General features: G+C 38.1%; 2 protein-coding genes and 1 pseudogene across 2 annotated transcripts in view; 2 read left to right on the top strand and 1 right to left on the bottom strand.

Moving 5' to 3' along the window:
* The window catches only part of LOC102004985 (olfactory receptor 7G2-like), a 50,108-nt gene that overhangs the window by 22,818 nt on the left and 11,076 nt on the right, over positions 1 to 16,214 (top strand). The window lies entirely within an intron of this gene.
* Positions 5,510 to 6,466, top strand: LOC102004653 (olfactory receptor 7G2-like). The gene has a single exon (XM_005413097.1). The coding sequence runs from the start codon at positions 5,531 to 5,533 to the stop codon at positions 6,464 to 6,466; it is 936 nt and encodes a 311-aa protein (XP_005413154.1). The 5' UTR covers positions 5,510 to 5,530.
* Positions 13,918 to 16,167, bottom strand: LOC102011370 (annotated as a pseudogene).

The raw sequence follows: 16,214 nt of genomic DNA, 5'->3' as shown, positions 1-16,214 counted from the left end.
AATTGTTATTTCTTTTCTTACTTGAAAGATTATTTCTGATCTGATTTCCTCTATAGCCTGATGGAGTTGTTTCTTCATTTCAGTTGCTATAATTTCAGAAATTTCAGGTGTGTGACTTCGAATTTCTTCTGTGTTGATGTCTCCTGGATTTTGTTTTGCCTGAGCAGCAAGTCTAAGATTGCATTTTGCTCCTTTGTTTTGACATTTTCTATTTCAAATAGATTTTTTTTTAGTTTGTTTTCTGTAGTGATCCTTGTGAGTTTTGTTAGCAGGTAGCTATATAACTAATATCAAGGCTTCTCCAGGAGTGGTCTGTACTACAAGGATATCTTCTGTGTGTAGAAGATTCTTGATTGGTGTCTGTCCCAAGATCCTACCTTCCCAATTAATTGAGAGTGGGACATTGGTGCCTGGTTGGCTCAGTCCCCAGTCTTTTGGTGTGGAGCTGTGGTGAGGTTATTACCCCAGAGCTTCCCAATATTGTTACACAGGGAGAAGAGCTGATTAAAACAGATATGGCACACTGGTTACAGTAGTACAGATAATAATAAGCACAATTTAGAAACTTTCCAATTCTGGTAACTCTTAATTTTGTACTTTAGACCATAGAAGTGAAGTCTATAGTTGTAGAACAGAACCAATTGTAAATTAGGAGTCTGCATGCCAAATGTTCCCCTTTGTTAGCGGTGATTTACCCTGGGTTCCTCTGGACAAGACTGTTGCCATGCTCGGAGTGTTTCCCATGCTGGCTTCCCAACCTGCAGTGTAGGATATGGACCATTCACGAGGATTCCTCCAGACTGAGGCTTCCTGGATGTCAGAAGGGTGGTGGGTGGGGTTTCTCTCCTTCCACATGGCTCACCAATGTTCCCAAGGCTCACTGTTTTTCCTGTGATGGTGGGGATTTGGGGTTAGAGTTTCTACCCTCCCCAGCAACTCACAAATTCCTGACGCTCACTGGGGCTCATGATCACTCCTGTGATGGTGGGAGCTGGGTGGTAAAGTTTCTCCCCTCCTGAGCCAGTCACTGAAGCTCCTGAGCACCTGAGGCTCATAGTTACTCCCCCATACCCCTCTATTTTCACACCTAACGTTGAATCAAACCTTCTAATATTGTGAGTGATTTTGTTTATAACAAAAATGAAAGATTGAAATGTCTCAGACGAGTGACATATGTTATGTGTGAAAGGTCCGGGGAGTGGAGGGGAGCATGAACCATGGAGAGAACTGGAGGAGGTGCACAGGACATCAGAGATCAGATCAGCAATCCTGAATTATTCTCTTCTATACTCTTCAAGGACACACACTCCTGGGACAATAATGTAGAGGAAATAGCTACTCTAATGAGGAGCTTTGGATATTGAGCACCTCAGGGATGAAAAGACTGTAGGATTCAGCCTGTGACCGAGTCACTCCATAGCCTGGTCTCACAGGAAGCAATACCTGAGCCTTCTTTCAAGATGATCCTTCCTGACAAATAGCCTCCTGCCTCAGGGATTTGTCTACCAGTGCTGAGAATTCATCTCTTGCCTTCAACATCCCGGAGGTGCTGACCATTATTCTCAGTGAAGCCAGTCACCTACAGGATAATTCAGATATAAGGACAGGTATTCTGCTTAAATTTCATTCACGGGAAGCCTTCCTTTGCTCCAATATTGATGCAGTTCTCTTCCTACTCGTCTCCTACTTTCCATAAGGATGGGTGCCCCTTGGACACAGTGACTCCTAGAATACCCTGAAGTTTATCAGAAGATTTGGGGATTGTTCCGAGGAAGCACTTTCACTTGGCAATTAGTTGCTAGGGCTGCTGAAACAAAAGACCACAGATTGGGTGACTTAACAACAGAATTTTTTCCCTCCCAGTTGCAGAATCTAGAAGTTTAAAGATAGACATGCCAGCAAGGTTGGTTTCTCTCTTTGGCTTGTAGCTGGCCATCTTCTCCATGTGTCTTCAAAGTGTTCATGTGTGTGTGCATGTGCGTGTGTATGTGTGTGTGTTTATGTGTTTGTCCTAATGTCTTCTTATAGAGATACCAGTCCTATCAGACTATGCTTCACCTTACTGAACATATTCTAACTTAAATAGTTTTTTAATGTATTCTCTAACTACCATAGGCAATTACAGATAAAGATGATTTTTAGGGGGTACAGAAATCAGCTCATAGCAATAAGCTCCTTGATTTATCCTAGTAGTTTTGATTCACCATTGTACAGAAAGCCTTTGTTCTATGCTGGTGAGTGATGTGAGGAATCTGAGGAATCTGAGTAAAAAGGTAGAGACACAGAGGTACTGCCTTCGCCTATCTTGCTTTCTAAAACTCCCAAACAGTTCATATAAGAACAACACAGGGGGGCTGGGGATTTACCTCAGCGGCAAAGCACCTACCTGGCAAGCGCAAGGTCTTGAGTTCGGTTCCTGGTACCGGAGAAAAACCAAAAAAAACAAACAAACAAAAAACAAAACAAAACAAAAGAACAACAGAGACACTATAGTTAATAACATCTAATAATAATAACAATATCTTCAACTCATTTTAGAATTAAAAGTTGGGACTTTATACTATTGTTTTAGATCTTTTAAGATAAAGTAATAAGTATACACAATTTATAAACTATATGCTCCTGCATTCCTTTTTCCTTTCTCCACAATATGACACCATGAATGTAGTGGGATTCCCCATGTACATCTCCATAGTGTACACGTAATCATATCTATCTACCTACCTTTCTATTGGGTCTGTCTATCTATCTATCTATCTATCTATCTATCTATCTATCTATCAATCATCTATCTATCATCTATCTGTCTATATCAATCATCATCTATATCATTGTCATCTATCTATCTATCATCTATCATCTATCTGTCTATATCTATTAATCATCTATCATCTATATCATTGTCATCTATCTATCATCTATCATCTATCTATGCCTATCATTATTCTGTATCTATCTACCATCATCTACCTATATGTTAAAAGTCATACTTATCATTTAGGGGCAGTAAATTGTATTGTGACAAGACAGTGGGATGCTCTAATAGTAAAAATTTATGAAGGGCTAAATATGATAAAACTAATTTTTAAAATTACCAAAGAGCATCACTTACAAATGGCGTATGCTGTAAGATTATATTTATATAAATCTTACCAAATACAACATTATGCAGTTTTTATTATTTGAAAAAATAATATTAATTTGATGAAAAGTGAACAGAATAATGTATGTCATGTGAGGGTGGTAGCTTCCCTGGGGAAATAAAAAATCAATTTTATCAAGAATATAAAATGGAGGTTTGAAGTATGTCTCTAATATTTTTGCACTGAAGATATCTAAAGGAAAAATGGTGAAGTATGTGAGTTTTTATCCTATGATACAATGTATTTTATGTTATTTTTATTAGTACATGTTCGCAGTGCATGCAGTTTGCAATCATCAGTGAAGCGAGTGGGTATGGAGTGGGTACATGGACATAATGCAGCTTGTTTCTTTTTCAAATCCCCTTCCCATTCATGAAGAATATTAGTTTTTAACTGGTGACTGATGAACCCTGACCCCCATGGCTTTACTTTCCATCATACCTCAATAATCTTTAATAAAACACATTATCTGGGTAGGTTAAAAGAGTTCCAGTTTTCTCAAGGAATACTATCTACATATACCTTTTTCCTAGTTTAGGTAGCCATAGCTTTGTGATTCCTATGTGCAATGCATTTACCATTTAATTCATTTTCATTGTTACATATTACATAGTCATGCCAAATGAATACTGGTACCATTGATGCCTCTTTTTATAGTTTTCTACAAACCAATGTTATCAGCAGTAGGTCCAGCACATAAACTCTTCCCTGAAGTGTGCATTTACTAAACTGGAGATGTTCTGTCTTTATTTCCTCACCGGTTCCAGGCATCTATTCCTTCTAATGCATGAACAGCACCAGTTTCTACTGTCATGTACACAATGGGAAAGGTCAGTACCAGGACTCCTACTGCCCAGCACGGTGCTGACTGCTTTGTTGTATCCATTTCTCACCAATTAAAACATCCACACACAGTTTCCTCCCAAATTTACTGAGGCATAATTACACAAGTAAAAACTATGTGTATTTAAGACACACAATGTGATGCAGAATTATAAACTGAGACATGAATATCAAACTACATCTAAAGAACACATTCATCGGGTAGTTTCCTTAAGTAAATGAAGACACCATGGCTTCTGAACTAGTTTTAGACTTTTCCTCATTTAAAGAGCAAATGCTAGATCTTGGATTAAACTTAGAGTGTGTGTCTCTAATATGACCTCAAATGATGATCAGCATCATACTGCTCCTGTCTTCCCCAGGAGAGAAAGAATGATGCTCTGCGGGAACCCTCCTGTTAGGAAACCTGATTATCTAAATCTGTGTCATCTTGTACATCTCTGTCATCTAAAGGATAACAAATCGGTTTTTCTTTTAATCTGTCTCCATAGGAGGCTCTATATTCCATTCTTTCCCTCATGTGGCTAGTATTTATCTATTTTGTGTAATGATATGCTACCTCTCTCACTAGGGAAAGAAGTTCCTTTAGGATGGGACAGAAAGTGTTATTAAGATGGTGACTCACTTCTAGAATTTATTACTAAAGCAGATTTCTTGCATGTTCAGGGAGAGTCTTATGGGCTTGAAGTTAAAAGAAACATTTTAAAATTATTGTTCAAATCCACCTGGGTGGATCTCCCCCAACTCATGATTGTAGAAGTAGTGAAAGTGAGCAAGGGAAACAAAAAAATATTTGTTCATGATTAAAACTATATTGGAAAATGTGAAGACCTCTGTGATCATTTAACAATGCTGGTTTTGTGCTGTCCACAAACATTAGCAGATATTGGTCATAGGAATCCATCCAGCAGCCAGACAGTCTGAGTTCTGACTCAGTCTTTGACAAACGCGAATGGAGTACTTTATTCCATTGTATGTTCTCCTGGCTTTCACGTCCATTGGGCTGATAGTGTCAACTAGCTTGACTGTATTTGACAAGCCCTTCAGATGATCTGAGGCATGCTAACATTACAGACCATGGCTTTAGAAGACGCATCTGACAAATTCATTCTCACCCCTATTTTTATTGAAAGCATGGACTCTTGTGGAAATTATATGTCTTATTTCTTACAGTCTCGGCACTTACCACAATGTGTGAAAAAGTGTTGGTGTTCAGTAGAGGGTGTGGACGTTAAAGGAGGAGGAGGAGGAGAGAGAAGAGGAATGGATGGAATCAGTGACAAAAATATCTGAATATTCTTCTGGTTCCATAATATATGCAAGAAGGTCATTTTTCTTTGGAAAAACATTGCTTTTCAATTTTTAGATATATAAAATCCATTGGAAGCATTGGTTTTCATTCCCATATGCTGTCATCAGTAAGACTACAACAATACCAAGAATTTTCCTTTCTAACAAGTCACCATGTCATACTGCTCCTTGTCTAGAAACAAGACATTTTATTTTATTTTCACACCATTTTTTCCACGAGATTAACCAGTAACATGAAACCCGCTAACCAAACAGCTATTTTAGAATTCCGTCTTTTGGGACTGACAAATGACCCAGAACTGCAGCCCCTCATCTTCAGCCTGTTCCTGTCCACGTACCTGGTCACAGTGCTTGGGAACCTGCTCATCATCCTGGCGATCAGCTCTGACTCCCACCTGCACACCCCCATGTACTTCTTCCTCTCCAGTCTGTCCTTCACTGACATATGTACAAGCACTACCACTATTCCCAAAATGCTGGTGAGCATCCAAGCACAGGATCGGAGCATCACTTACACAGGCTGCCTCTCTCAGGCCTCCTTTGCTTTGGTTTTTAATGGCTTGGAAAATTGTCTCCTTGCAGTGATGGCCTATGACCGCTATGTGGCCATTTGTCATCCTCTGAGGTACATGGTCATCATGAATCCCCACCTCTGTGCCCTGCTGATTCTACTTTCCCTGTTTATTAGCACTCTACATGCCCTGCTCCACAGTCTGATGGTGCTGCAGCTGTCTTTCTGCACAGACCTGGAAATCCCTCACTTCTTCTGTGAACTTGCTCAGGTCATCAAGCTCGCCTGCTCTGATACCTTCATCAATAACCTGCTGGTGTATTTAGTGGGTATCATATTTTTTGGTGTACCTCTTTTTGGGATTATTTTATCTTATATCCAAATTGTCTCCTCTGTCTTGAGGATCACAACAGTGGGAGGAAGGTATAAAGCTTTTTCCACCTGTGGGTCTCACCTCTCAGTGGTGTCCTTGTTCTATGGGACAGGGTTTGGAGTCTATATGAGTTCTGCTGTTACTGACTCCTCCATTAAGAGTGTACTGGCTTCAGTGATGTACATTGTGATCCCTCCAATGATGAACCCCTTTATCTACAGTTTGAAGAACAAAGAAATGAAGGCAGCCTTGACAGATCTCATTGTTGGAATACCTTTTGTGTGACTGTGTCATTGACTTGGAGCTTTGGTTTCTAGAACAAATTCAAATTACAATTATACTGAGGAGCCTAAGTGCTTGACTCTGTGATATTTGCATACACTTCAACTGGGACTTGAAACCTGATTTTGCTGTTTTTTCAGGGGCGTGCTGTCTGACAAATGACTTCAATCTCTAAACTCCATCTTGGTGCTTGGACTTCATGGAAGTAGCACCTCAATTAGGCATTCAGTTTTAGCATTCTGTGCGGATGGGTCTCAGAGGGAATATTGGAACAGGTGGACAGGCTGAGAAAGGTTTAAGCAAGGCTGTGTTAATGTCTGGGGATCAGCTTCTGCGTACCCTACAGTTAGGGCTACATGGGTTGTACCACTGTGTACACCTATTGTGAGGCAGGAGTAGTAATTTCGTACTCCATTAAGAAATTATTGAGAGTTGTCCCAGGAGAAGAATATCCTATGGTGGTCATACTAACATCCACCCTACCCAGTTTCATTATTTATAAAAATATCACAATTATAATACCTCAGAGGTTTCAGATAGTCTTGTGATATTTGAGATTTTGGACTTCATCGGTGAAAATGCCTTCATCTCTCATAAGAAAAAACTCTAATAAAGGTAAACTTGAGACATTTCTAGGTAAATGGATTCACCTTGAGATCATATTCTTAAGTGAAGTAAATCGATCACACATGTGTGAATATCACATTGTTTCTCTGGTGGGAGAAACCAAAAGTGTAAATAAGGACCAAAGTGTATAGTAAAATAGGAGGAAATAGTTCAAAAGAAAGGGGAACTAGGGAGGGAGTGGGAGAAAGGAAGGAAAGGAAGAGGAAAAAACAATAAAAGAAGGATAGAAATGGAAACAAAGCTTTGTAAATAAAGAGGGAAAGAGGGCTTGAAGGGAAGGGAGGAGATTAGGAAAAAAAGAGGAATGAAGATATGTCATATACAGGTACAAACTCCCTGTAATAAACATGATCATTGTGTATATCTAAATTGTACCAGTAAGCTTAAAATAATAAAATAAAATAAACTTCCCAACTGTGGCTGAGCATGGCTGTACTATTTTATAATTCCATGAACAATGCATGAGGGATCCAGTTTCTTGGATGGCATTTGATGTCACTGTTTTTTAGTCATTCTACTAGTGAGATCTCAAGCTTTTACTTTGCATATATTAATGGTTAATGACACGGAACATTTTTCTGCATGTCCTCCTACTGTAACATGTCTTTTTATATAGGTGAAAAAAACCCAGTTCTAATATGTTTAGACAATAAGGAAGAGTATTGTTCATTATAAGGACTTTAGAAGTTGGGAATGTATAGGTTCAGAAATTAGGACTTTATTCAGAGGTGCCTCTTCTGGGATGATACTTGGGTTTCATATGTTGACAGAGTGCCAGAAACAGAAACTCAATGTTCTTCTCTCAGTCCATTGATTATAGACCTGTCTATGGAGTCACCCAAATACACTCCTGACTTGAGTTAAACGATGGCTGTCACAATAATTCTTCCACATCCTGATTCCCCTCAGTGGTGACTATGGACTTATAATATAAAGGGAGAATGGCGCTTATGTATGACAGAGGTCTTTGCAGAGAAGGTACACATGCCAGTTTCTTGGCTTCAAGTATAGTGTTATAGATTCTTATAAGGTACGCAGAAGTAGAGATAGATATCAAATTAATGCCACCAGTTTTTGATGACTTATATTTACACACTTATCCCCAAAACTAATTTCTTAGGACTATAGGGCATCATGGTCACCCTTTATAAGTGCCTGAATAATTTACTACATCAGTTTGCTTTTTGTGGCCTGAATAAATCTAAGGTGATGAATGATTTTTATATTTTTGTTATTTTCCTCCTTGAGCTTCTGCTATTGCATCATGTCACTTAGTTTAGCAGTGAGACATTAATTTACAGTGTTCTCCACTTTTACATCATATATGGTAACAAAAAATAAGTAGTCCCTCTAATATTGATGAAGTTTAGGTAGATTTTTTTCTGACATTGTTTATTAAGAGATTTAAGGTTCTCTGTCATGTCTCCACATGGAAATGAAAGACAGCTTCATTCTTGGGTGAGATTATTAGCTTTATGCATATACATTTTCTTTTTTGTGTGTAATTCCAAAACAAGCCTTTCCTAAATAGTTGAATTAACTGACCCTCCCACTAGGTGATTTGGAATTTCCACATCACCAGACAGGGTAATATTTTTAGTTACCCTTACAATTTAGTGAATGTAAAATATTGTTTGGCTACTTTATATTTCTCTTTCCTTTAATAGGCCTTATCTTTATTTGCTTCAAGGTCATTCTTTGTTAAAATAAGACCTTGAGACTCTTTGTCACTATGTGCATGCAACATATAAAGAATTGAAAAAAGTTAGACCCAATTTTAAAGATCAAATCAGGTATGGGCATCTAAAATGAATAGATACTTCTCAGAAGAAGTACAAATGGCAAATAAGTATATGAAAAAATTTTCAACATCACTGATTATCTGAGATATGCAAATTAAAACAATACTGAGATTCAATCTCACTCCAGAAAAAATGGCTATTATCAATAAATCAGCCAATAATAAATGCTGGTGGGGCTGTGGGGAAAAAGGAACAGTTCTCCACTGTTGGTGGGAGTGTAGACTGGAACAGCCATTGTGAAAATCTATGTAGAGATTCCTCAAAAAGCTAAAACTAGAGTCTCCATTTGAAGCAGCTATTCCCCTTCTCCATATCTTTCCAAAAGATTTAAAAGCATCATATCACAGTGTTATATGTGCACTCATATTTATAGCTGTGCAATTTGTAGTAACTAAATCTTGTAAACAAACAAATGCCCATCAACTGATGGATGGATAAAAAAGATGTATCTTTTTATTTTTATACAATGGAGTATTATTCAGCTATAAAAAGGACAAACGGAGATATTTGTAGCTAAAAGGATGGACATTGAGACTATACACTCAAGTGTAATAAATCAGACACACAATGCAATGCAAACATTGCATTGTCTTTCTGGTGTGGGAAACTGAAAGTGTAAATAAGAACCCAAATGTATAATAGATATTGTGAAATCAGAAAGAATTATTCAAACTTGCATGTTTATATTTGTTTTCCTGAGTAACCACTTTGAAGTTATCAATATGTAATACAGCAACCATTGTTAATTTCCTGTCTCCTTGTCTGTAATTCAGTATTGCTTGTATTGTTCTTGTGCTATTTTGTAAGTGGATGCCTGTTTGTTACTATGTTTTCATTCTTTTATTTTTAAAATAAAAAAAGAGAAAAAGGAAAGAATTGTTCAAAGAGAAAGGGGAATTGGGATGAGATGGAAGGGAGAAGAAAAACTAAGGAAAAAGAAGTACAAAATGGAAACAAAGCTTTGTAAATAAGGAGGGTAAGAAGGGTTGAAGAGAGAAGAGGGGGTGGGAAAAATGATGAACAAAAACATATCATGTACAGCTGTAAGTTCTGTGTGATGAATGTGATCATTATGTATATCTAAATTGTATCAATAAACTTAATAAATTCTCTCCGTAACTCTCAACTTGTTCCAGCTACAATCTCGTTGTGTCTTCCCTTCATAACAATATCCCTCAAAGGTTCTCTTTCTACTCACTCACCTTAATCCTCCCTCCATATATTTCTGAGATCAATATCATCAGGCTTTAGCCTGAATTTTCATCTGTCAGGTCCACAGTCGCCTTCATTCACCAACGCTCAGAATACTCCTGAATTCAGTTTCCTGACTTCTGAAGTTTGATGATATGAATAATGTTTCAAATTCACCCAGTAAGCCAACAGTGTACTTACATAAATTCTTCCTTGGAGACATTTTTGAACATTCCAGTTGTTCTGAGTCTGTAGTTATGGGATATAAAAGTAATATAAATGGGGCTGAAGGAATTCAAACTATCTTCATTTGCAGATGATACCATCCTTCACATAAATGACCCAAAAAACTCCATCAGAAGACCTTAGAGATGACAAACAATGCAGCAATGTGGCAGGAAACAAAATCAATAAAAAATCAATTCCTGTATACCAATAGTGAACCTTCCAAAAATTTGAAAAGCAATTTCATTTATGGTAGCTTTGAAAAAAAATTAAATCCCTGGGAATCAACCTAACCAAGGAGGTGAAGACCTGTATAATGCAAACTGAAGTCTTTGACCTAAATACAACAACAGAAATTAGTTTTTTCACTTTCATACTCTTTATTTTAAACGTTCATGTATTTAAATTAGCTAACTTTATTGATACAATTTAGATATACATAATGATCACATTCATTAATCTCCACACTAATTTCCACAGTGGTTGCACCAGTCTACACTCCCACCAACAGTGGAGAAGGGTTTCTTTTTCCCCATAGCCCCTCCATCATTTGTTATTGATTGATTTATTGATAATAGCTATCTTTCTGGAGTGAGATGGAATCTCAGCATTATTTTAATGTACATGTCTTAAATGGCCAGTGATGGTGAACAGTTTTTAATATATTTATTTGTGATTTGTTCTTCTTCATATGGGAAATGTGTGTTCATCTCAGATGCCCATTTTTGGATTGGGTCTTTAAATTTTGGGGGAGTTCTGATAATTTGGATTTCTTATATAAGAGAAGCTATACAATAATGAAGCCTGTGTGTCTGTTTTGTTTTGTTTTTGTTTCTCTGGTACCGGGAATCGAACTCACGACCTTGCATTTGCCAGGCAGGTGCTGTGCCACTGAGCTAAATCCCCAGCCCCAGCCTCTGTGTCTGATTTATTTCACTTCACCTTATGGTCTCATGGTGCATCCATTTTCTTAAAAATGACTCAAGTTTAATCTTTATGATACAGTAATAGTGCACTGTGTAAATACCATGTTTTCTTTACCCATTCCTCTGTTTCTGGATATATGGGCTGTTCCCAAGCTTTAGCTGTTATAAATTGTGCTACTGATCCCTAATGATAGGTAAGTGCTGACGTGGACTAAGTGCATGTGCAATGGAACTGACTTTACTCTCATAAAAAATGTCATAAGTAGGCTGGGCATAGTGGAACATACATATAGTCCCAGCACTCTGTAAGGATGAGAAGGAGAATCATGAGCTAGAGTCCAGTCCATGCAATTTAGCAACTTAGCTACACCCTATCTAAACAAACAAACAAACAAAGAAAGGAAAGAAGAAAGGAAGAAAGAGAGGAAGAAAGACATACTGGGGTTTTAATTCAATGTAAAAGATCGAGGCTTAATCCAAAGTACTAAGTACAGTACCAAGGTCTTAGATACAGTCCAGTACTAGTTACAGTCAATATTTCCACTCTGAGTAGCATAGTATCTTTTATTCCTTCAGAAGACACGGAAGAAAATACTCAATCTGTTTTACTCAAGATGTCAGAAAAATTACTACAGAAATTCATTAATACCAGAAATGCTCCTATTCTGACTTGACAGGAAAACAGAATGTATATTTTTAGAAATGAAGGAGGGTGTTAGTGGAAGGAGGAGGAAAGAGAGAGTGGATGTCTTGGTCACTTTCCTCTTGTTGCTGAGACAAAATACCCAGCATGCAAAATTAAGGAAGGAAATGTTCATTCAGTTCACAGTTTGTGGAGGTTTCAGTGCATCATTGGTTTTCTCTAAGGCGGGGTAGCATGATACAGGGGCAACATTTCAAGGTGGCAGAAGACAGCAAAGGCAATAAGAGCAAAAGGAGGAAAGCAAGCCTCTTTCCTTCCCTTACATTAGATGCCGGGTGTCTGCCCACACCATGTCTACGCCCTCCTCTCCCACAAACTGAGGATGTTTACAAAGTGAGGACCCTGGCCCCCTGCTGAGTCACTTAGTTAAGCTTCTAAACTTCTCAGTTCTCAAGCTGACACAGTGTCTCAACCATAGCAGTGGGATAATGGGATAGAAAATCAAATAATCAAGATATATTTCATACACGCACCCCCCAAATCCTTACATTCTGTGTTACTAACTTGCACTTAAAAAGCTCTTAATTTTTAATGTCATCATATAAAAAGCAGAATGTTAGGAAGTCATGGGGGAGGGAAGAGAAGTGGACAAAAAATGAAAAGAGCTGTTTTATATACATATACCCACTCCCCAAGATGATTGTATAATGCATGTACTGCAAACATGTATTAATAAAAAGATGTGAAACAGCTAAATATTGAAAAAAATGAATAATATCCAAACCCAACTGACTCATTCTGAAAAACAAGGATGGGAAAAATGATAAGACAGGGAATTCAGCTAGTAAATTTGAACCCTTATGGGCTCATTTAAGTAACAAATTGTGTAGGGACATCTGCAGAAGTAATACACATGCACGAGAGTGAAAATGAGTCTTGCAGGGTGAAGTAATCAAATGCTAATAATCAAATACTGGCTGGTCATCCAATCACGGCCTCCATGGTTAAATCAACTCATCTTTTCTCAGTGTAATCCCACTCTTTCTTGTAAAGAAACATGTGACCACATTTAGGGCCAACCTGTAGAATCCAGCAGTCCTTCCTCTTCAAATCCCCTTCTCCTGAACAATAGACATCACTTATATGATATGCCATATAATGAAGTCAGTTGTTAGTGGGAAGGGATCTGAGCATACTTTGAGGGCCACTGTTCATTACAGACATGTGGTCCAGATGATCCATGGGAAAGTTAATTATCAGTGGACCAAGACCATCAGAGTTTTGTGTTTGGCATCATTACCAGGTATAGCTGAATTCACCATAATCACCTGGCGACCTGAAGGAGAACCAGTCCTTGGCTGAAGATAGCTCATGGGAATTAGAATGAAGCCATACTCACTGTTCCAGTGTGTTCCTTACCTCCAAATCATTGCACTGAAAGGCAACTATTGTTGAGGGCATTTATGTTTTATGTTAAGGTTTTGAGGTTTTTTTCCTTATTACAGTTGAGAATGATCACTAACCAATTTCAAATAGCACACAAAGTACAATATCATCCTGAATATGGTGGGTATTATGGCATCAGAAATAAAATTATTTACCAGTTTACAGGTCTCAGTAGTTGCTTTGCACACTGTGAGTGTCCACTCCTTTTCACAGTAGGATTCACTAGGATGCAATTCACATAGCCCTAACTGCGTGGTCAGGTGGAAACCATTCTATAGATACGAGTGAAGTTTTACTTAAATAACATCCTAACCTGTGTACTTTCTCCAACTATTAAAGCATGCACAAAACATTTGCTAAAATTACAGTTCTTATTTCAGGCTTTGTTTCCATGAAACATGAACAAGTAACTGTCTGGAGAATTTAAATACTGTGTCAAACATCACAGAGCTATACACAAAAGCAATGTCTTGTTTCAAGCAGAGTTACAATATACTTGGTCATTAAATTACATGGTCACTTAGCAGAATGGGATAACAGGGATGTTTTCTCCTTGTCTAACCCTAGGAACAAAAGTCCAAAGGAAATGACTCATCAAAAAAGAACAGCTATTCTACTAATGAGTCTCCTCAAAGCTTCCTTCATTTCCTTGTTTCTCAAACTATAGATAAAGGGATTCAGTGTTAGAGGTACCACAGAATACATCGCTGAAGCCACTGCAGCTTCCTTGGTGAATCTATAACTGTGGACCCAATGTACACCCCAAAACTTGTCCCATAAAGTAAGGAAATAACTGATAAATGGGATCCATAGGTGGAAAAGGTTTTATACTTTCCTTCCAACGATGGCACTCTCATAACAGAGGATACAATATGAATGTAAGAGAAAATAATTCCAGAGATAGGAATACCACCAAATATGCAAGCAGTAACGTATATCAGGGTGTAAAGAAAGATAGTATCAGAGCAGGAAAGTTTGATAATCTGGGTAATTTCACAGAAGAAGTTGGGGATTCTCAGATCTGTAAAGAAGGACAGCTGAGGCAGCATCAGGCTCTGGGGCAGGGCATCCACAATGCTAAGTAACAGAGAGAACAGAGACAGCAGACCACAAACGTGAGAATTCATGATGATATACCTGAGCGGTGACAGATGGTCATAGGGCAGTCATAGGCCATCACTGCCAGGAGGCAGTTTTCCCAGAATCCCCAAACAGTGACAAAACCAGCCTGAGTGAGGCAGACCGTGTAAGTGATGCCCTGATCCTATGCTGGGATTTTCACCAGCATCTTTAGGATTGTGGTTGTGCTCATACAGGTGTCAGTGAAGGACAGACTGGAGAGAAAGAAGTACATGGGCGTGTGGAGGTGGGAGTCAGAGCTGACGGCCAGGATGATGAGCAGGTTTCCCAAGATGGTGACCAGGTACATGGATAGGAAGAGGCTGAAGAACACTACGGGCTGCAGGTTCTGGATCCTCTGTCAGTCCAGGAAAATGAATTCAAAGACAGTTTGGTTTGTAGATTCCATGCTGTTAAAAAGCCTGATAAAAATGGGACAAAATATTAAAATATATGGACAGAAGTGCATGAAAATACATTAGATACCCACCTCTGTAGACACCTTGGTCTTTGGACGTTAACCTCTGGAAACGTGAGAACAAACTCTGTTGTTAATTCTTGTCCATTTATTTGTGAGAGCCCTACCAATAGTTACACTCATCACATCCATTTTGTAGCATGAAAATAAAGGTAAATATATTTTGTAAGTCTCATCATGTTTTACAAAGTGCTGATTTCTCATAAGAAGTATATTAGATCTGTTCTTGTGGATAGAGTGATTGAGTGTGGACACAAATATTTAGGAGAATGTTCCAAAAGGATGAGAGATATTGGATGGGAGAGTCACTGGGGCCTTATTTCTCTTCATCTTATGCATGCATTCTCATCTTTTTGTCATAAAATGAAGAATATCTTTTAGTAGAATATCTGTCCTCATTTCCAAAGCATTTGGTAAGGGACACTCTGTTACCTTGTTGGTTTCAAGAGGAACAACAATCAATAATATCCCACCTGGGATATTTAAGACAGAAGCTGCATCACCAGGAAGTGAAGGTAGAATAAAACAGGTTTTAGCTCAGGAAGCATCAACTATTGGAAGATGCCCAGGTGTTACTTCATGACAGGTGCAGGGCTGCTGAAAGAGGTCATCACACACGAATCCCAATGCCTCTGCTATCCTGGGGGGTATCTATATCCAAAGCTCCTCATTAGACCAGCTTACTAAAGGATCGCTCTGATCCCATGGGTGCATATTTTCATAGACCAGATCTGCAGAAGTGAGGATTTCATAATAACCTGACTTCCTGAGGTTGTGTTTGCTCTGTTCATCTCCATTTAACCGACCTTGAAAACAAAATACAGAACATTTTGTAGCATATTCTCATGTTCTTTTAAAATTACAAGTGAAGATATCTCTACATAATTACTATACTAAAATCAAGAAGCTTGATTCTTAATTTAAGTATGAATGTATGTCAGATATATTTTGGTACAGACAACATAGTTCTTAATAGTACCTCAATTATTATAAAGTGCAAGCACTCTGGAGTGTCTTTTTATGTAAGATTGATGTCTTAATCAATAAGGCTATTTTTTATATTTTACACAGAAGAGTTGATGGACTTGCTTGGTCAATGCAGATTGCTAGAAATATGCATAGGACCAGCAATCTCTGATAAGAATTACATCAGGTGTTTCAATATTGTCACCATAGTTTCAATTTTTTTTTTTTAACAAAAAGAGATTGTGAGCTGAAATTATGGTTATGATACCTTTGGTCACCATCTTAACTTTATTCACTTAAAAAAAGAGGGGCTGGGGATTTAGCTCAG

This window comes from Chinchilla lanigera, unplaced genomic scaffold, assembly GCF_000276665.1.
Source record: "Chinchilla lanigera isolate Chin_1 unplaced genomic scaffold, ChiLan1.0 scaffold00162, whole genome shotgun sequence".
Lineage (NCBI taxonomy): Eukaryota > Metazoa > Chordata > Mammalia > Rodentia > Chinchillidae > Chinchilla > Chinchilla lanigera.
This window is presented reverse-complemented; position numbering and strand designations above follow the sequence as displayed.